Raw genomic sequence first — 21,848 nt, forward strand, 5'->3', positions numbered from 1 at the left:
ATACTTAACAGTCCTTAACCCATAAACCTTATTGTATTTTACCACTTAACCACTCCACAGCTAGAACTCTGCAGGCGATAATAATAATAACAATTTTTTAGGTGGGTTTCAATATTTCTTTTGGTGGTCAATAAAATCAATGTTTGTAATATATTTAAAAGGTTTATAGCTGCAAACATCACTTATTTTAACAAAAACATTAAAACTTTTTACAACTTTCTTCATTTTTTCCATCTTTTTGACTCAACTCAGAGTAAGGAGTGTGTGTGTGTGTGTGTGTGTGTGTGTGTTTGTGTGTGTGTGTGAGTGTGTGTGTGTTTCTAGCAGAAGGGATTTGCGGATAGCTTCAAATGTTGCCTACATGTAGGTTCCAATAAAAAAATAACATAAGAATAGCATATTCTTATATGTGGAGTCTTTCCTAGTATCAAGAGATTAGAAGACTTTTTTATAAGCTCCCACATAGGCAGACATGTGTCTGTATCCAAATACACCACATATGTACATACACATACAATAAACAATCAAGTATAGAACCCATTCAGTCATCCTTTTTTCAGTCTATATAGTGTCAGAAAATCATCCTGACTTACCTGTACCTTATTAGAGTGGTTATTCCTTTCTACACAGAAATTATTGTATTGATCAGTATTTTTGGCATTGATAATGCATTAAGAAAAAAATTTATCTGATATAACATTTTTTAAAAATCAATGAACCTATATTTGAACACAGAATAGCATCTTTTTATAGTCAACTCAGAGCCATCCTTTTTATTATTTCTGAGGCAGGTGTGTAGAAAAAAATTCACAAACATGGTATTAAATATTAGAAAGTCTTAACATTTAACTGAAATTCTTATTAATTTCATTATCAAGGGATAGGTCTAGTCAATACCAATTAGCAGCTTTAAAATGTTTTACATATTAAAATACAGTATTCTGTTTATCCTAGATTGTCTGGGGACTATCTAGTATATTAAAAGATTTTGCAGAGTTTCTTAGTGATTTCATTGCTACAAGTATGCCTGTTAGCAATTTTGCAACATTTTGATGAACATTTTCCATAAATCAAAATCATAACAGCTTAAGAAGCAGATGGCAGGAGACTATATTTTAAAATGTAACAATTATTTTCATTAATAAGGAAATACTGGATTACTGTTTTCAGCATGGACTATGAAGTAAGCAGTTGTCAGTTGTGAAGTCTCATGGCTGTTAAGTATCCTTTCAGATGATTAACCCACATTCTATATTTTCCAGTGCAATCTATACACAAAGGCAGAACAAAAAGTATGTTAAAGCATTTAATGATTCTATGCTTTCATTTTATACATATGCAAAGAAAATTTTGGTACATTTTTTAAAAGTATGTGTATAAGCATTCATTTATGTGTTAGAGAACACCAGTGCTCTCTATTTTCTTAGAAAATAAGACATTACTTTGTTATTAAAAATGAAAAATAGCAATCGTTACAAATTCTACAGTCTTATTATACTAACAATGTTTTCTTGATCTAACCAATGTTAGATTAAAATTATAGGAATATTACTTCAGCTATTCATATATATAAAATGCTATTAAAGTCAAAGATTTTTAACTACATTGTTATTATTAAGATTAAATAGCTGAATTAATTGTAGCCTTGTATGCCATAAGCAACTGCAGTGCTTTTAGATGGGATCCTTGAATTTAGTTAGCTCTTAAACTTCAGTAGTGATGTAGTAAAGAATAATATAATATGTAACTTCCTGATTGCATATAATTCTTTCAGCATATTTTGCATATTTCCTATTTTGTTTGTTATATATAATCACCAGCTTTAAACGATGTACAAATAAAATTTATTTCTGTGGCAAAAGCAAAGTTGAAAATACAGAACTTTTGAAATAAAATGGTAGTGCAGGAATAGGAGAGGTAGAATTGGAAACACAAAAGTCTTTAACTTTATTCTTGAAGCATGTTGGATAAATGTAGGAAAAAAGATATACTACTGAAGATTTCATCAGTAGAAAACACAATAGAAATCATTTGGATATGCAGAAATACATACACAGATCCCTTTACAAGAAAAAGATTAAAAGTTCCCTTTTATGTATAAAGCAGCAGATAGCAGTATTTCATCATTAAATTGATTGAATCCAGTGGGAGGTTTTTTTAATCAAAATAATTATTTCCTGATGATCTCCTATATACTAAAATTCTCTATGACTCTCACAGAAAACAAATGTAGCACAGAAAAATTTTAAGAAAACTATTTTTATCATTTTGAATACTTTGTTTACAAATTAGAAATCATACAAATGATAAGATATTGGTGTATACAATGAATAATGATACAGAAAGGTCATAAGATGCATTAGATCAGGAACACTCTAAATGTATTAAGTATTTATTAAGTAAATGAAATGAAATCTCTGTATATGTAACTTACACTAACTCAAATTGACATCTTGTATTTATCAACAAGCAGGGCACCAGAAGGGCAAAGGATGTAATTCCATGTAGCAGATATAGGCTGTGCCATTATCAATACTGAAGCAAAATTCAATCCTTCAGGTATTTTCAAGAAACCCAGATGGTTGATCTAGTGTTGATAACATAGCAAAAGATTAATTGATTCCAGTTTTCATCTACATCTTAGATATTATAAGGTCGATAAATATCAGCCTAGAGATATTGTAAAAACATTGGAACATTTAGTTATGCCATTTATTTAAATATCAAAATTCCACGATACCAGAGCAGCAAAAAATATTTTCATGATACTTTGAAGTATAAGAAAATTCAAGCATGGCTCAATCTATCAAAACAAAGAAAAAAATAAATTCTTTTTTACCTTGTGTAATCTAACTTCTCCCCTGACAATGAAGGTAAATGAGCACACCAATCAAGAAACTCATTATGTCTATTTTTTTTTTAAGTAAGAGCTATTAACTATTTTATTTACAGTCATATGAGTGGAAAAGAATGAGTTTAAAAAGGAGGAGAAAGGCTGTTTCTCAATGTCCCCAGCTCATCTGGCTATTTATTATTTAGAGCTCTTGTACCCACATCTAGAAAGCTATAGTCACTGACTTCACATCTGTAAACTGAGAAAATATGATCTGTATATATATTCTCCAGTTATGGGGAAAATTCAATAAGAAAGGACACTAAGAAGAAAAAAATATGAAAAGCTACATCTACTCGTAAGAGGCCCTTGTTATTTCAAGACAACTGGGAGTTGGAAAGGTTGTTTAGTGTGAGTCCACGAAAAGGAAGCCAATATTTTAGAGAAAAAAGATTGCATGGGACCTTATCTTGAAAAGATAACTAACAATAATTTTTAAATTGTTTTATTTAATTTTTAACAAAGTTTTTATTATTATAGAAATTATGTAATAATTATTTGAATGAACAAGGTTCGGTTAATTGTGTATTAATAGTTCAGTGGTAGCTGATATTTTCTGTGACAAAATTATTTGGTAAACAATATGCCTCTTTTACTGTTGTAAGTCTCATTTCTGAAAACATATTGTAGGCATCAATTTTCCCAAGGATCACTCTTGATTCTTAGATATTCAAATAATTTGCCTGTGAATTTACATTATTTCTACTTTTATATATATATATATATATATATATAAAGTTATATAGATATATATAAAGTTATATATATCTATATAACTTTTAAATGTTATTGTCAGATGGTTACAACATCTATGTGTCATAGAGAAACTGACCCATAAATGTATAAGCATATAACAGAGGCATATATACAACAGGGGATGTTAGAAAGGGGCTACTTTATAAGTGAACAACTTCTTTAGTGAATAGTTTAGTGTTTGGTACACTTTCACTTACCTATGCAACCTTATCATTTCTGGGGCTGGGATAATGATATTCAGATAACTAGGGCTCCCTCCTCCATCATTACATATGACATTAACTGTACACTTAGCTCTTGATAGATACACAGCTACTATGCTATCAGTTGAGCAACAGACCTGATGTGGGAGTTCTTCATCTGTGATCCAAGGAGATATTTAGGAGATCCCCCACACCTCTTAACACATACAAATTTTGGGATATATATATATATATATATATATATATATATATATATATATATATATATATATATTCTGTACTTTTCCAGGGAGAAAGTCTGTAACTTTCAACAGATTATCAAGGCCTTAAAAGTTAAGAACTAATGACTAAAATTAATTTTTTAATCTACTTCAGTTGACTGTGACACAACACTACTCTTCACTCTTTCTTTAAAAATCCATTACCTGTTTTACAATCCGCTGATAGTTATTATAATCTGTAAGTAGTAGCAAATATTATTACCCTTTCCAGATCTCCTTCATCCAGACTCTACCATCCTGTGTCAAGCCATTCACTAGCTAAGATTATGAGAAATGGCTTTCAAGGCTGAGTAGTAGTATTTTAGCAGAATGGAAAATGATGACAGAGTGAAGAAATCCTCAGTGTAAGTTTTCTCAGAATATGAAGAAATTAGAATAATGTATAAAATGAGAACAGAAATTAGCCTCTATCTAGAATGATGTGTTTTCCATTGACTTCAAGATATATTCCTTCTCTATGATTTGCAATGTTAACTTATCAACTCGGATAATAAAGTGGAATTTTGTCATAAAGTATATAATGTTCCCTTGAAAATTCTTGAGGAAATGTATCTTATGGCTCTCTTTCACGTGATCTATTTCAGATGAATTTATTTATCTGGCTTTGACAACTATTCCTATAAATCAAGAGTTTTTTCATGTCAAAAAATGAAAATTATTTTAATTCTCCAAACTCTGAGCTAATTGTAAGCTAAGCCTGAGATAATAAGCACACCTTAAAGATCTAATATTTTCCACTTTCATTAGCATTAAAATCTCAAATTTTGTGATGACGTATTTTTCATGTAATACCTGAAGCACCCTTTCAAAAGTTTATCCCAAAGTTAATATTCATGAAAGATTACATGTCAATCACATTAGTAATATACAGTAGCATTTTAATTTTTAGGCTTCTTCCTCTTAATTAAAAAATCTATTCCTGCTACATCATTTCATCTTGGTTTTCAAGGGCTTTCATAACTTGTTGCCAGTATTTTTCAGGACTCCGAACAGACGTCTTCTAGGGTGGTCAGATCTTTCTAATGAATGTATCATGAAGACACTTCCCCAACTTATTCTCGCTTTTATCATTTGGTTGATATTATTCACCTGTATAGCCTCCCCTCCACCAAATGTATGCTTTTTAAAAGAAGTTAAATTCTGCTATGCCCACACATTTTTGTGATTCTCCAATCTTCATGTTTAGTTTTTCTGACCTCCTGTATTTGCAGCTTATGCTGCACCATGTAGGCTTTAATTTTAAATGTCTTCTATCTTTTGTTGTGGTTTCTCATGCAGTCATTTTAACTCCCTGAGGAGTAAGACCATATTTTGCTCATCTGTTCTATATTTTCACAGAACTTACTGCAGTTTTGAGTATCCCTCCATAAATACTCATTGATCAGATGATCATTCATGCAGGTCTAGCACAGAGTAATATCCTTGGTAAGTCAATTCCCAATGCTTTGAAGAAGCTCAAGAGAGAATAATTTGAGTGAAGCACCATAGATATAAATAATAAATGCTAACAAGGCTAACAGAGATCGTAGGGTACTCTAAATACTCACAGGAATAGAACTTTATCCTCTGCTCAGAGCTGAATGTAATAAGAAAGATTTTTTGTTTTACTAATTATTTTGTCAGTTGGCAATCCAGTTTTCAGTATTTCATCAATTTGGAGCAAAATTATATCAACTAATTAATTTAAATCCAATTTTGGAAATAGTGATAAGTTTTATTTAACAAATTAACAAATTGTCCTAGTAGGGGGGCTTTCGATATTTTATTTGCTGAAACTGATTATCCAATATCTCTTCTTGACAAAGTAAAAAGGATTTGGAGTGTAATTTCAGATGCTGATTAGAAAATTAGAAGAATGAAGGGGGAAAAAAAGAACATGTATTATCTGCATTGTGTACCTGTTTGGGGGGGTGGTGGGTATGCTTGTGTGAAGCAATAACAATTCTAGCCAGTATTCTTGAGGACAGCATTCAATGTGTTCTTTTTCTGAACTGAGCATGTCTCCATAAATATGCAAAGATGCTTTTAGAGTTAGTGTGATTGAACTGACCAAGGGAATTAGAGTCTAATTTTAGAATCCTAAGTTTCTATAAATTTTCTGTATTTTATTGTGGAAAATTCTAATGTTTATTGTAGATTCACTTTTCAATTATAAGTGGTAGATAATCTATTTTTTAATTAGTTCCCCTATAAGGCTTGAACTTTAGACAACTATCCCCCAGACAGTGGAAAAAAGGCAATGAACAACCAGATCTGTCGATCTTGATTCTTGAAAATTAACATTGTCAGAGCTGAATAGGAAGGAGACGGAAGTAAGAAAATGTATATTTCAGAAGGTCTATTCTTTGCAGTCTGTTAGTTCCAATAGTACACCACCAAGTCACTACTTTTAAAATATCAGTAGAGAGCTTTTTCTTATGTTGTGCCTCTTTCCAGGAAAACAAAATTTAAGTAGATTTGGACTCAGTAGTCAAAGAGAAAAAAAAGTCTTTTTTGCTCTTAATAATCCTTCGACACTGTGCTTCTTCTTCCTGTGAATTCTGTTGTTTCTAACCAATCAGTTTTTCATGAACAATATATTCCTTTCAGAAAAATTGAGCCAAAGCAATATATGAAACACAGAACTTCACTGCATAGCACCAGCATAGAATTGATTCCCAGTTGATGAATTGAGCCTGTTTATTTCTTATAAGTCATCACCATCATCTGAGCTAAAGCTACTTCTCCTACTGCTCTCTTTGGAAACTGCAGGGGAAGTGGCAGATAGCAGAGGATCTGTTCCAAATGGAGATATTGTGTCATCCAGTAGCATGTCATCCAATCTTTGTTCCTCCTTCAAAGCCGCACTAAATGATAAATCTGTGAAGTGTGACAAAGGATCAGAGAAGGCCATAGCTTGATCACAGAGCTCAGGGCTTGTCCCCTGAGACAGAACCAATTGTTGGCAATAGTCTACTGAATTCTGCTCAAGATGGGCCTGTTGTTTGGTGATGTGAGCACCTAAATCAACTGTGCCAAGTGAAGCCAGGGTTGGCAGACCATGAGCACGAGCCTGTATTTCTAGTTCCTGCAATTTCAAACAAGAATAATTAAATAACGACTTTGAAAGTAAACTCAACTCTATAGAATAAGCCACAAATAGATTTAAAATATTAACAAGCACTCAAAATGAAGACTAATACATATTATAAATATTCTTTGCAAATAACAGAGTGTGGTATATTTCTAATGCCTGAAAAATAACCCTGAGGAAAATACTCAGATTTTTAAAAACTACTCAGATTGTTCGTTAAAGGAATACATGACATATAATGGTCCCATAGTGGCTCAGGCTACAGTACAACTATTTGGAGATAGTGGAAATCTTCCAGTCATTCTTCCTGATTAATTTCTCTCTATAGGTCCATTTCATGGAAACAGGAGTGTTTTACCTGGCAGTAAGCTTGCTCACATATTAAAGAAAAAAGCTTGAGGCTTATGAAAACCTATATTCTGAGATTTTGTGTCACATGAACAGATGAGGAGTAACAATATAAACTGGCATAATATGCCTTAAGGCAATGAAATCCATAGCAATGTTACTATAGAAATAAAAGGGGGAGAGGAGAACTTAATGTCCAATATTATCCAGAGAAACAAAGGTTCTGCTTATTATTATTTTTTGACTGGGATAATATTTGTGTGTTTATAAAATTAATTCTATTTTCTGCATTTTTGCAATTAGTTGTTGTCATTCATTATATACTTTTAAAGCCAACTTGATCCTAGATTTCTAATCAAAACCTAATTGAATCAATCTAATTCATGAACTTCTAAAAGGCAATAAAATTATCCTTGGGAAGAAAAAATAATTGTTAATGAGAAAAAAATAAATGAGACCAATGAATAAAACTGATGATGGATAAGTCATATGTAAGCTACATGGTTCATGGCAACGTTCTTATAAAAACCTGAATCCGGAGTAGAAGGCGCCTGTTAGCCTGCTCTAATTTCTTCTGTCTGTGTTCTAATTCTCGAGCTCTCTGTTGTTCTTTTTGTAGCCACTTGATGTACTCCACTGATGCTTTTAGAATGGTTCCTTTGTTCCAGCGCATATCACTGTAGAAAGGAGAGATAACCTTTTCACAATTGTGCATGTCAGCAGAATTCATAAGAACTTACAAAATCTTTCACATTAATATGAAATAATGATTTACATGACTATTATTCACTCTTAGATATTATTGCTTCTGAATAGAAATTTTAATAGAATAGTTAAGAAGCCCTTATATAGTAAAATTAATCCCAGAATGAAAATAAGTGTCAAAAGAAAGTAATAAAGTGACTTTTTGTGGGAGAGCTAAATGCAATATCATGATTCTACCATTACAGTTTTTATATTTTTAGTGAAAATTGCTTTTATTATTAACTCTGAGATTAAAATCTATGTGCGGTATTTCTGCATTAATGAACGAGGAAATGTACATTACTGAGGACTTAAGCCTAAATTTTTTAAGATCATTTCAAATGCACCAATCTTTTAACCTACTTTCTATAAGGTTGCTTTTATGATTCTAGGAAAAGAAAAATAAAGTCCCTCCTGAATGGTGATCCTGAGTAATTGTGAAACAAATTGGAGTTTGGCAACATCACTTTATGCAATAGAGCAAAACTTTCTAGAATCATTAGGCAAATTTTTCTGCACAAAAAGCATCAACATTTTTTTTAAAAAGCTGGATATCTATTTTTAAGTAAGTGTACAATAAGTAAATACAGTTGAACATTGCCAATAATCTTCAGACTGTAGCATAGAAAAAATATTTTATTAAAACTTATTTTTAGACAGGAGAGATGATAAATTTGGAACTACAGAACAGGCTACTGAGTTTAATATCTAAAAACATACATCAATATATTTAATACTATCTGACAATTCATAATATGTATGGAGAATAGGGCCAAACTGATTGCTAAAAGTTAGAGCTGTTGAAAAATCTGGATGAATTTTCCATTTAGAATCACGAGATTTCTTCTAATACAACAGAAAGTAAACTTGTAGGGAAAATTTTAAAAGACATTACACTGCATGTATTTTTGGTTTACGTGATCTACATGAAATACATGGAACTTAATATGTATTTATTAAATGTTCAGAAATGGGAAAATGTAGTTTATGAAAAACCTGACTGGCATGTGCCTCATTGGAAGTTCAGGTTAGACGACAATTCATTAGCTGTAACAAATTAAAGGAAGATACATTATTCTACCACAGGTGAAAATGCTTAATAGGTGAGAATGCTGGAATAAGCCATCCTCTACTGAAAAGCACCAAACCATTGCCACGTCTGTCTCAAGCTTGAAAATGCTTTGTCAGTTCTCTGGGGCCACTACTGCTGTTGATATCTTTCCAAGCACAGTGAATTATCTAGTGGTGGGAAGGGTAGGGGGAAAAGAGGCTACTTTTGTCATTAAACCAAGAAGTTATCTGTCACTGAAAAGTGTAGTGAATTCCTGAGTTAAAACTCTAAGCAGCAACAGGAGCCTAAAGGCCCCAATTTTGTTTTATTTCTGCTCATGGGAAGAAAAACTTGAAGGACAGAAGGAATAGGATGAAAACAATAACCCTAGTCAACTTTGAAGTTTAAGGTACTGTTTATTTAGATCTAAAATAAACCTTCAAAGTTGTGGTAGATCCATCCACCTTACTACAAATAACTCAATTTCATTTCTTTTTATGGCTGAGTAATATTCCATTGTATATATGTCCCACATCTTCTTTATCCATTCATCTGTCGATGGACACTTAGGTTGCTTCCATGTCCTGGCTATTGTAAATAGAGCTGCAATGAACATTGTGGTACATGACTCTTTTTGAAATATGGTCTTTCTCATACAGAATGAAGTCAGTCAGAAAAAGAAAAACAAATACGATATGCTAACACATATATATGGAATCTAAAAAAAAAAAAATGGTTCTGAAGAACCTTGGCCAGGACAGGAATAAAGATGCAGACATAGAGAATGGACTTGAGGACACGGGGAGGGGGAAGGGTAAGCCGGGGCGAAGTGAGAGAGTGGCATGGACATATATACACTACCAAATGTAAAACTGATAGCTAGTGGGAAGCAGCCACATAGCACAGGGAGATCAGCTCAGTGCTTTGTGACCACCTAGAGGGGTGGGATAGCGAGGGTGGGAGGGAGACGCAAGAGGGAGGAGATATGGGGATATATATATATGTATGGCTAATTCACTTTGTTATAAAACAGAAACTAACACACCATTGTAGAGCAATTATACTCCAATAAAGATGTTAAAAAAAAAGTTGTGGTAGAAAACACACAATGGGTTTTGCTACAATATCTACTTGATGTCATTTCACTAAATGTTTAAAAGTTCACTCTATTTAAAGCCATTTTAATATATGAGGTTGCTTCTGAAAATATTTCAAGTTTTCCAAATATATTAAAGAGATGTTTACCTCTCTCCCAAGATAATTTCATGCAGTTAGGCATTAAAAAACATTATATATGACATTATACTATAAACACTAACACATACAAAGACATACCTAAGGAGTGAATGTTGATACTGGCTTTTCATTTTCTACAAAATAATTTTCTTTGAAGAACTTACATCGTTGAGAAAGTTAAAAGCTTGAATGTATATAGGGCTAAAGCAGGTAACAGAAATATGTAAGTTGGAGTAAGAATGCTGCCAGGCAAAACTATGGAAAATGTACAATCTGTTGTCATCTTAGGAGTGCCCATTCACTTAGAAACATTAAAAAAATAAAAAAGAAAGAAAACACCAAGACACGTCTGATTCTTCTTGCTTTGATCAACATTTTATAACTTCTGATTTAGAAAGTCTTGTTAGGTCTCATTTACTACCTCAACTGCCATTCTTACACAAAGGCCAGAGAAAGTTCTGACTGTAGAAGATAAAAAAATCAATACAAAAATACCTTAATTTTATATATAAAAAAGTAGAAAGAAAAGAATAATTTGATAGCACAACTAGAATAATTCATGCTCTGTTGGCATTTTTATATCTACAAATATGATTTTTTTGTAAATATGATTAAAAACACATATGAAGTAAATCACTACCACACGTCTGTAGAAATGCTTCACTTTTTGTATTTGCTAGTTTTGTTTGGTTTTATTTTTCACTGACGGTTAAGAGACTGTGTGCTTTTCATTTCATTTTCTCAACATATATACCTCAACGATAGCTCTTTACTATATTTTTTCCCTTCTGACCATACTATTTTGACCCAGCAAAGAAGAAAGAAGTACAAATTTCTGAATGTTTTTCATACACAAAAATGGCAACGTCATAGAATTCAAAATGCTTTCAGGTATTAACTTTCATTTGCTAAGCCAAACCGTAAGTTTATTCTAGCCATGAGCTGGAAAGGTCCTCAGAGCCTTTTTATAACCAAAGCTTCAGAGTTCCTGCTACTTGCCCAAGAGCATGCGGTGTTTAGAAGATGAGTCCTAGGTCTCCTCTCTCAGTTCAGTGCTGTATCTGCAAATCTGTGGCTTTCCCACTTTTTCAAATGCATCTGCCATAAGAAATGTGTTTTCTATTGTGACCCAGTGCGCTCTTTGTACTTATAACAGCAACAAAGGATTCATGTGGTATTACTATCCTTCTAACGTGTAATATGTAATACTCTGATGTTTTCAGTGCCTACATATAATAGAATTAAAACAATTAATAATTCCTCTTTCTGAAATCCACAAAGAAGAGAAAGTCCCTTAAGAATACTTAAAATGAAGCTTTCCCAATTATGGTCCCTTTCAGATGTGATTCTGTGATAAATTGATTTTCCATATTCTAGATCAGGGGTAGACAAACTATAGCCTGCAACCTGTTTTTGTCAATAAAGTTTCATTGGATGCAGTCATGCTCTTTCATATATATATTGTCTATGTCTGCTTTCATGCTACAATGGTAGAGTTGAATAATTTTGAGAGACTTTATGCTCACAAAGCTTGAAATAATTACTATCTGGCCCTTTAGAGGAAAAGTTTTCCATCCCCTGTTCTGGACAATGAATTAGAACCAGAAAGGAGCCATTTTACAACCAAAGCTTCTATAAAAGTGTAGAGTAATAATTATCCCTCACACAAGCTTTATAATTTTTAAGATATTCTCATACATATTACTTGATTTTATTTTTATAAAAACCCAGCCATATAGTTGGTGCTTTACAGGCATGGTGACATCTAAAGATGTTCAGTCAGGCTTCAGAGTCCAATTTTAGAGTCTCATCTGTTTTCTGCATATAACCTGTGCCTGGCACTGTGGGTTAGCTCTACCGGTTACAAGGGAAGCTCTCTTAACTGACCTTATCTAATCACTTTCAGGAGTAATTAATGTTCTCCATTCCCTTTGTGATACTCACTGACTGTTGACAGAACAAAGTAGACACTAGGCTACCTTCTGAGACACCCAGGTACTTCTGTTATCCTTGTGGTGACATGTACTTACTGACAGGCTGTTAAATGAATGCCCATTGTACTTATTATTGTGATAGTATAATTAAATTATATGTATGTTAACTAATGAAATACGAATGCAAAAGAAGAAAAAGCATTTATAAAGATAGCTATTGTTCTTAGGAAAAGTATATTAAAAGCTTTGGAAAAGCTGAAGTAAAATGTAGGTAGAGATAGGTTGCTAAAAACTATGCTGTAAGAAATTAGAGTGCAAACATTAAAAAATATCCATCTATACTTAGGTGGTTGGCCCTTAGGTTTTTGTTTTATCTTTAAGAAATTGAAATAGACTATACATTTTTGTGCAGTTTATGTAAGAAAGAAAAATTGAAACACATTCAAACTAAAAGGTCTTGGTCTTACATGAAATGTTTGGTGAATAAATGTGCATTTATATTTTAAGTGTTAAAAAAAGTCTTATCTGGAAAACGGATGTTCCCTTCTGCAAACAGAAAGAGTTGCATGCTTAGAGACTTCAAAAGATTTGAAAAATTACTGGTAGGCCTACACCAAGATTGAGCTCTTCAGACTTTCTGTCCAGTGCTTTCTGCCATTCTACTGGAGATGCCTTCACTATCTACTATGCCCATAAGAATAAATATGGCATTCCCTTCTATTATAAATGGATGAATTGTCCAAGTGAACTAGCACATTTACATTTAGGGAAAGGATACTTTCGAATTTCACAAATATCACTTTATCAAACATCATCATTTCTGAATAATGGATTTTTGCCAGTGTCTGGAGAGTCCAGTTCTCAGTCTGAACAAAACATTTTTTTCTAGTCATTATTAATGCTACAATGTTTTCATGTTTTTAGAGAAACACTTAACATGCTAAATTGATATTTTGTTTTATCAACTATTTCTTGAAATTTACAACCTCAAACATCTCGTTTAACTGACTTTGTGACTGTATGACACCATAACCTAGCTGAAAATTTAATTGCAATAACCGATTATTGACTGGCATCAATCAGCCTGTTTTTACAGTTCTATTTTTTCTGTTTGCATATCGCCAGAATTTTGGAACCTCTGAAAATTCAACATTCCAATTTTCACGTACACATAAATCTTAAATTGGAAGGAGTGCTATAATCATAAATTGAGGATGCCAGTCAGTATCATGAAAGCATTTGGTACTACCACTAAATTTGCAAATATTGGTGCCATACAGAAAAATCCACTAAATACTGAGAAGAAATAATTTACTTATTTCCTATAGCTCAATAGGACAAGTGTTAGTAACAACGTTGATGCTTAATAACGATCAGCCTTGGATAGATATTAAAAAATGAGACCAGCAGTAGCCTTATCTTTACCACAGCTGGTTAGTTTCCTAGTCTTTGGTTCTCCCCTCCCCCTCTCTCTCACACCCATTTTTTGGGGGGGGGGATTGAAACCATAACATTATTAATAAATGATTGGTGAACTCACGGATCATTAGACTTTGGAATAAGAGTGCCAAGCTCCTTGATTCGGTAATTAATATTATACCTTCTTCTTCTTTCAACTATTAAAAAAGAAATATTATTGATTATTCTCATTAAAGCATAATTCATTTTTGGTCAGCTGTAAACTTTCTTAACAATCTTTGAAAAACAATGAGCAAAAAAGTTTCATTTAGTGAAAAGGGTACTTCTCAAAAATAAAAAATTCAAACACATTTTATTCTAAAAGTAAAAATAACAATATTAGAATTGTGAGTCTATTATTCACAATTATTTTAAAACATTTTCTCTCAAAAACAACATTTTTATCATTCTTTGAAATGCAATAATATTTACTCATACTGATATATATATATATATATATATATATATATATATATATATTTATATACTCTCCTTTCTCATACACGCCACTGAAAGGCTAACACAAAGTTTGCTACATGGTAGGTATGTGTGCCCAAATAGACTATGACCTCTTTGAGGGCAGGGACCATTTCTTTTGTATCTCCAGCGGCCTTGGCATGTAAAAGGTGCTAAATAAATGTAGGTTGATTAGACTATAAATATAGTTTTCTAATTTAACAACTTTCAATAATACATAGAGCAGTGATTCTTAAACTCTGGCATGCATCAGACACACCTGGAGGGATAGTTAAAATAAATTTGTACCCCGCACCTAGAGATTCTGATTTTAGTAGGACTGGGTTGGGACCCAAGAATTTGCATTTCTAACAAGTTCCCAGGTGATGCCGACGCTGCTTGTCTAGGGCTCACACTTTGAGAACTACTGATGTAAGTTTTTATTCAGAGACTGTTTTCTCTGTTTGCATTTCTATGCATCCATTGCTTATGGAAATTTTGTGCATCTAGTAAATGTTCAATAAATGTCAAATATACAAATAAGTAGAGTTTTCTATATTGACCCTTACCTAAGAGCAGTCTTACAGAGCACAGAGTAGTCCTATATTCCCAGTGCTCTATATTTCCAGTATCAGGAACCACAACTTATGCATAATATTGTTTAAGTAGATAACATTTTTAAAGCTTTTTAGGGAAACGAAGGAAGTAAAATGTCATGAAGGAGAAGAAAACTATGTCAAAAACATTAAACCATACGTGCTTCAAAAATAAGATCTGCTACTAGAAACAAGGAAAGTCATGAAAAATATATCAATTGTCTTGGTGAACCTACTCTACAAAGCAATTTACCATGAATGAACTTGACCTTCAAAAATAATACATTGGGATTCCTCTGAAATTAGGATATAATTGATTCTTGGGAGAGTTTATTTTCCCTCTTTACCAATCCTGTTTTCCTATGCATGTGATTCAAAAAACTGACACCATATAAAAAACTGAAAAGAAAATAAACAAAGATAATGCTGATAGAAATACATTTATATTTTACAGTGAGAATTTATTAGTAAGTCTATGTTCACACATATTCACTCCTATATTATAAAACAGACTTTTAAATATAAGATGAAGAGCAGCTAGGAAGGATGTTCACAGTTTTATCTCAAAATAGGAGACTGGTTTAGTCCTATAATGTTTTATCAAAATCTATTATTTAGATGCACCTTACGTAAAATATCAGAAATTCCTACCCAGCTCTTCTTAGATTGTGCCCAGTAAAACTTTTAATGGCTAATTATGATGAGAAGTTTCGTTCCTCAATGTTTTCATCTCCAGTACTAGTTGTCTGTAAAGGAGTCAAGTTTTAAGAAATTACTAAACTATTTCATGCTACACGTGATTTCACTCGTCACCAAGTTTTTGATATATTCACTCATTCCTGTCCTTAGATCCAAGCAAAAGGGGCCTCTCTTCTCAGACCCCATACTGATGAGGAGCCCCCTTTGCCTTTTCTTACCACACCCATCCACACTGAGCAAGGCAGCCACAGGACAAAGGGATCCCCCTTCTAAACTACATTCCAGGTAATTTGCAACAGGAATATCTTCCCAAACACCCTGAGCCTGTTCAGGCTGCTTCCCAGGTCCATCCTCTTGAGGGAGGATCAGGACACCAAGATGCTTACCCTAGTCCCAAGATGCAGACAAGGGGCAGCTGTTTGCAGAGATATGTATAGAACTTGAATATACAGAATGAGGGGTTCCCAGTCGTGTTTGAGGCCACTTGCAGCATAGACATGCAAGTGGCCTCTAGGGGGTAGACAGAGAAGTGAGATGGGCTGCTGGCTAAAGGCTGGCATTGCCCCACCCTGACATTCCTACTCAGAATTCCAAGGATCTGAGAATTGTTATTTCACACCTGGCCTTCCAATCTTTAGGAAGGATAGAACATACTTAATTTAGCATTTCTAGCTTTTAAGTATTTAGACATCTGGTAAGTGGGACTTTATTTGTCCTCCAGCCATGATCCTCGCAAATGTTAAGGGATATCCTAGATTCATATTTAAAATGTGATATTAATTTTTTGTAACATTGATATCTCCAAAAAGGAAGATCCCTAAGTAAGAGAATCCAAATTAGAAAACTCTTAGATAATGGTCATACCAGGCACCTATCATACTTTACATTAAATGACCTGTTATTTAAAGTGCAAACATAGAGGAGAGAAGAAAGGAGCAAGGAAGGTAATAGTTAGCAGGCTTAAAACTAAGAGAGAAGCCTTTATCTCCTCGATGTATCATTAATTCCTTCCGGCAACAACTAGCTCTGTCTTTCAGGTTCTACTTGTCTCATAAACTGCACCAACACTTATCTGCTCTGCCACTAAGTGATCAGAATCAAATCATTTCCCTCTCCACAATTACTCTAAGGACCGTTATAACCACAGGTCAGCCCTCTCCTCAGTCACACAGTCAACCTACTCTGTGACGTAGGCAGATGCTTGATGAACAGATATATGCAGGTTTCACAGGTACATGTAGAATCAATTTCAACTAACCACATGTAAGGAAATTCCTGGTTTGTTTTAGGGCTTTAAAGTTTTTACTTAATTTTATTCTATTCTATTTTTTTCTCATTTTTTGATTTGGCTCCCAGAACAAAAAAGCTTCACACCCAATTAGTCAAGCTCACTTAAGACAGTTAAGCATTTGAGACATGACAAAGCACTCTAAAGCTCAACTTGCCCCTCAACAACTTCCCTGGACTGCATTTACCCATCTCATGTGACCCATTATCAGAGTCAAATTGACCCCCAGGTAAGAGGCCTTATCATTAGGAAGGGAGGAGCAGATTGACACAGAAAGATAAGAACCTGGAGTCACATTTCTTGCTATTTAAATGGTGTATATTTTCTAAAGTCACTTTTATCTCTTTAAACCTTGGAGTCATGAGTCACAACTGAGTTCAGACATAACTCAATGCTCACATGCAGTCTGAGAGAGAGAGAGAGAGAGAGAGAGAGAAAGAGAGAATGATCAAGGAGAGAACTTGAGATGCTGAACTTCATAAAAATGTCTAGCTTTTCTGAGAGTTCGCATTTAAATTTCCCAACATAGCTCTACCAGTGAGCATGTACACTTCTGGTCATCTGACCTCAAAATATTTATGGGGCAACAATAAAACATCACACATTTTAAATTCTGCATTTCCTCTTGCATTAATTAATTTTGTTTCGAAAAAAGGAAAATATACTCACTGAGGTTGTGGTTGTCCTTTTTTTGTCTCTCTTTTGCCAAAGCTCGAGTATCAGTTTCTGATCAAAAGGAAGACAATTGAAACAGTACTTATTGCTACCTTACAATCCTTCCAGTCAACATAATTCAGAAATACTAGTGAAAATACAATATTACTTGCTCCAAGTGGTAAAATATATATACATATTTTTTGCAAATATTCAGAAATTTGGAACAGAGTGCTCTTTAGTAAGAAGGCAGTAACAAAACCTATGGGCTTTGAGGAGTAAAACCTGGATTTGTATTCTGGCCCTCCATTTAATAGCCTTGTGAACTGTTACCTAAGTTCTCTGTGTCTCAGGCTTCTTATCTGTAAAACTGATATAATATAATACTTACCTGATAATCACTGTGATGATTAAAATGGGTACAGCACACAGAAAATATTAAACTGCTTAATCATTTTTATTAGTATTGTTCTCAGAATTTTAAGATTATTCAAAATTATTACAACCTAAATTTTTTATAAAAAAATTATGATTTCTACATCCCAAGAATTGGAACTAACTACATTTCTCAGATATTCCTACTGGACAACTCCATACTTTCAGTAAGTGACACTTCATGTGCTATGTACTTGTAAGCATTTGTGATAGTCAGTCTCCAATATGGCCCACGATGATTCTCACTCATGATATTCACACCTTTGTTAGTGCCCTTCCACACTGAATAAGCTGACCCGTGAAACCAACAGAATTTTGTGGGAATGATTAGTGTGGCTTCCCAGACTACATCATAAAAGACATTTTCAGCTTCCCACTTTGGTGTCCCTTGAATTGCTAGTTGTCATGTCATGTGGACACCTGAGCAGTCCTGTGGAGAGGTCAATGTGGTAAAGAACCAAGGCCACTTGCCAACAAGCAGCACCGACTTGGAAGACCTGTGAGTGAACCACCTTGGGAGTGCATCCTCTAGCTCGTCAAGTGGCAAATGTCTGTACCTCTGGCCAACATCTTGACTGCAACCTTATGAGAGGCTCTGAGCCAAAACCAGTTTTATAGGTCACCCCCGGAATTTCCGAACCATAGGGATTGTATGAGATAATAAATGTTTATTATTTCAAGCTGTTAAATTTTGAGTAATTTGTTATACAGCAATAGATAATTAATACAATGTTCTTTGAATTATTCTAGTTTTAAAATACATTTATTTAAATTTAGTTAAGGCTACATTCATTAATTTTAGTCTAAATAATTTGAATGCATAGATATTTTTGAGTTATTGGTTAGACTCGAAGAATGGATATATTGCATTTATTAAAAATGTTTATATTAACTGTATAAAAATATTTAAAGACCAGTGTTTGAGCTCCAAACTAAAAATTTGTTATAGAAATTTCGACTGAGTTTTATTTTATTCTTATGGAGAAACTAACACTGGTCTGGTAAGCCATGAAATCCTTATTTTGATCCACTTCTGCTTCTAATCAGCTGTATGACTTTGGGAAAATAACTCCTCTGACTCTTGATTCCCACATCAACATATTGGAGGAACTTGACAGTGCCCCTATAATTCCTTTGAGTTGTAACAATTTTGAGATTTACTATTGAAAACTGAGGGTTTTTTTACCCATATGAGAAAGTTAAATGTGAATCATGAAATCCATAAAACAAGCTAAAAAGGGGAAAATCTAATTTTCCTTAATCTATTAATCTGTTCTTTTGCAATCATGTTAATAAATTGCATCTATTCAATATCAAAATGAACCTATGTTAAGTGAAGAACTTAGTCAAACTGTCATATACATATGAATAGAAGTTATGTGTATATTCACCCAATTCCTAGAATAATTAATTAATTCAATTGAACTGTAAGTTATGCTAATTTGCTGTTTGGTTGTCATAGAGGAAAAAAAGATAGATTTACTCTCTAAATGTCTTCCATTTTAACTAACTATTTTAATAATATTTTTAAAATCCTCTTTAGCTTGGAAATATATGTCACTCATGTCTTATGTAGTTGATTTTTAAAAAGGATAAAACTATAAAAGCAATGTTACCTGTAATTTCTCTTTTCATTGGTAGACTACTTGGACAAGAAGCACTTGTAAGGCCCATATTAACTGGTGAAATTCCCTGCTCACCACTATACACATCCAAAATACTTCCAGAAAGCTTTAGAGGAAAAAGGAAGAAAAGATCAATCAAATCTTCGTTGGATATTGACAAAGTATTTAGATGTTCGTTTTAAATTTACCACTTTATTAATAGTAATTTGTAATATAGAGCATTTTAATTTTAAACAAAAGTGAGTATGCCTTAACTTTGTAAAATCATTGTGGCACGCTTATGGATAAGTTATGTTGAAAAAAGCTATTTGTTATTTAAGCAAAAGGAGAAATTAGTTCACTCACTAAGAAAAATTTTGATTAATATTTACAAAGTTATGGGAATTTGATCCAGCACATTACCTGGTTATAAATGAAAAAGATTGAAAATATCATTTTTGACAAAAATCAATATACATATTAGCAAAGCTGGAAAGTTCATTGCATATCATAAATTAGGTATAATGGTTGAACATTTTGGAAGCCTTCTTAATACCATCAGTGCTACCAGCAACTCACAGTCAAGAGGTGTTCTACACTGTTAATTAAGTGAAAAACTTTCTTTCCTTCCTGGAAGGCATACTTTTCTCAATGTACACCTAATGTTCTAGATTATTATAAATATCCTAGCTGGTAACCAAAAGTAGTCTAAAACTGCTTTTACCTCTAGTGGATATAGGGTATGTCTAATTATAGCAACACTGCAATTCTTAAAGTGCTTCTTGGGAACAATTTTTCAGAAAGCTAAGGTACTTTATACACAATTTAAAATCGTACCAATTTGTTAGTTAAAATGTGCTTATTGATTTGATCTCCCAAGAAAAAAAATTAAATAATATTTGTAACTCAAGTTAATATTCATTATTCCAGAACAAGCTACATTTAAAATATATGATTTGAATGTTGAAAATATTTCCATTCTAAGTATCTTTATTTCATTTCTGGGAAGTCAACCAAGAGCTGAATAAGCAGTATCTTTTTAATTCCCTAAAGAACTAAAAATAATACAAGTAACCAAGCAAAGCTATAACCAGATTATTATGGAGACTCTAACATCTTATTCCCACTTTTTGTAAAACTCCAGTTCAAACTGAGGGAAATTTTTTAATACTTATAAAATCAGACTGAAAATAAATGTGAAGAAAGACCAAAATTAGTTTCTGACATAATAATCTATTAAACTATATAATAATATTGTATATTTCTGAGGGAAAAAAATCATTGAAAATACAGTGGAAATCAGGCTAATACTTAAGTGTATGTGCATATCAATAAGGACATTATAGATTGCATATGGTATTCTGATGTATGTTTTCATATATTGGTTCTTCTCATTATTTACTCTATTTGGACTCCCATCTTTATTTTATATAAATTCATTGTTTTAAAATGTATTTTTGCTTCTGGGACCTTAGAAGGGAGTGCCTTAAGTGGGATATTTATTCCCTCTCAATTTCCTCATCTGAAAAGTAGGGACAGGGACAAAGTTGACCAAATTGGATAGATGATGAGTATTAGTATCAGTACAACACAATTAGGAAGAAATCCTAAAGGCAGATATTTCCCTAACATGTGAGTCATTTAGTTATATTGGTAAAATTTAAAAGTTTCCAAAATCTTTTTTTGAAAACCCTGTTGGTTATAAGCTGGGGCATCACGAACCTTAATTGTTCATTTCCACTGTGCCTTTGAGAAACATAATGGACATGCTGAACAAAAAGACAGGGAGTGAGGGAGAAGAAAGGGGGAAAGAACTAGGAAAAGGGGACTTTTCTCTGAAGAGTTTGAATTCTGATGGATTTCAATGCAGCAGTGGCAAATAGCAGAAATGTTTGAGAAGAAAAGGAGCCATATTACATATACACTGCAACAATAAAGTGATAGATTCCTGACTATAGCATCTCACTGGGTCCATATTACCTCGTCAGACTGTACCCAATGCATTTTTCCTTAGAAATGGGTCTGGAATTCTGAAAATGAATCTAATCCTGCTTAACTGTGGTATATTACATCCTCTCCTGACCTTGGTTATTGTCAATTTATGCCCTGAAGCACAATGATTAATATCCTATTTAATTT

At 33.0% G+C, this 21,848-nt stretch overlaps 1 protein-coding gene across 9 annotated transcripts in view; it reads right to left on the reverse strand.

Moving 5' to 3' along the window:
* Window positions 1-2,421: 2,421 nt before the first annotated feature.
* Window positions 2,422-21,848, reverse strand: part of TFEC (transcription factor EC) — a 667,358-nt gene continuing 647,931 nt past the window's right edge. For all 9 annotated transcript variants that reach the window (XM_079931385.1, XM_079931390.1, XM_079931383.1 and 6 more), the window contains 5 exons: window positions 19,722-19,836; window positions 17,686-17,742; window positions 14,060-14,135; window positions 8,084-8,231; window positions 2,422-7,200 (listed from right to left, as the gene is read on the reverse strand). In XM_079931385.1, the coding sequence (XP_079787511.1) occupies window positions 6,820-7,200; window positions 8,084-8,231; window positions 14,060-14,135; window positions 17,686-17,742; window positions 19,722-19,836 (777 nt within the window). In that variant the 3' untranslated portion in view covers window positions 2,422-6,819. The remainder of the gene's footprint in view (window positions 7,201-8,083; window positions 8,232-14,059; window positions 14,136-17,685; window positions 17,743-19,721; window positions 19,837-21,848) is intronic.

The sequence above is a fragment of the Stenella coeruleoalba genome (assembly GCF_951394435.1).
Source record: "Stenella coeruleoalba genome assembly, chromosome: 9".
NCBI lineage: Eukaryota > Metazoa > Chordata > Mammalia > Artiodactyla > Delphinidae > Stenella > Stenella coeruleoalba.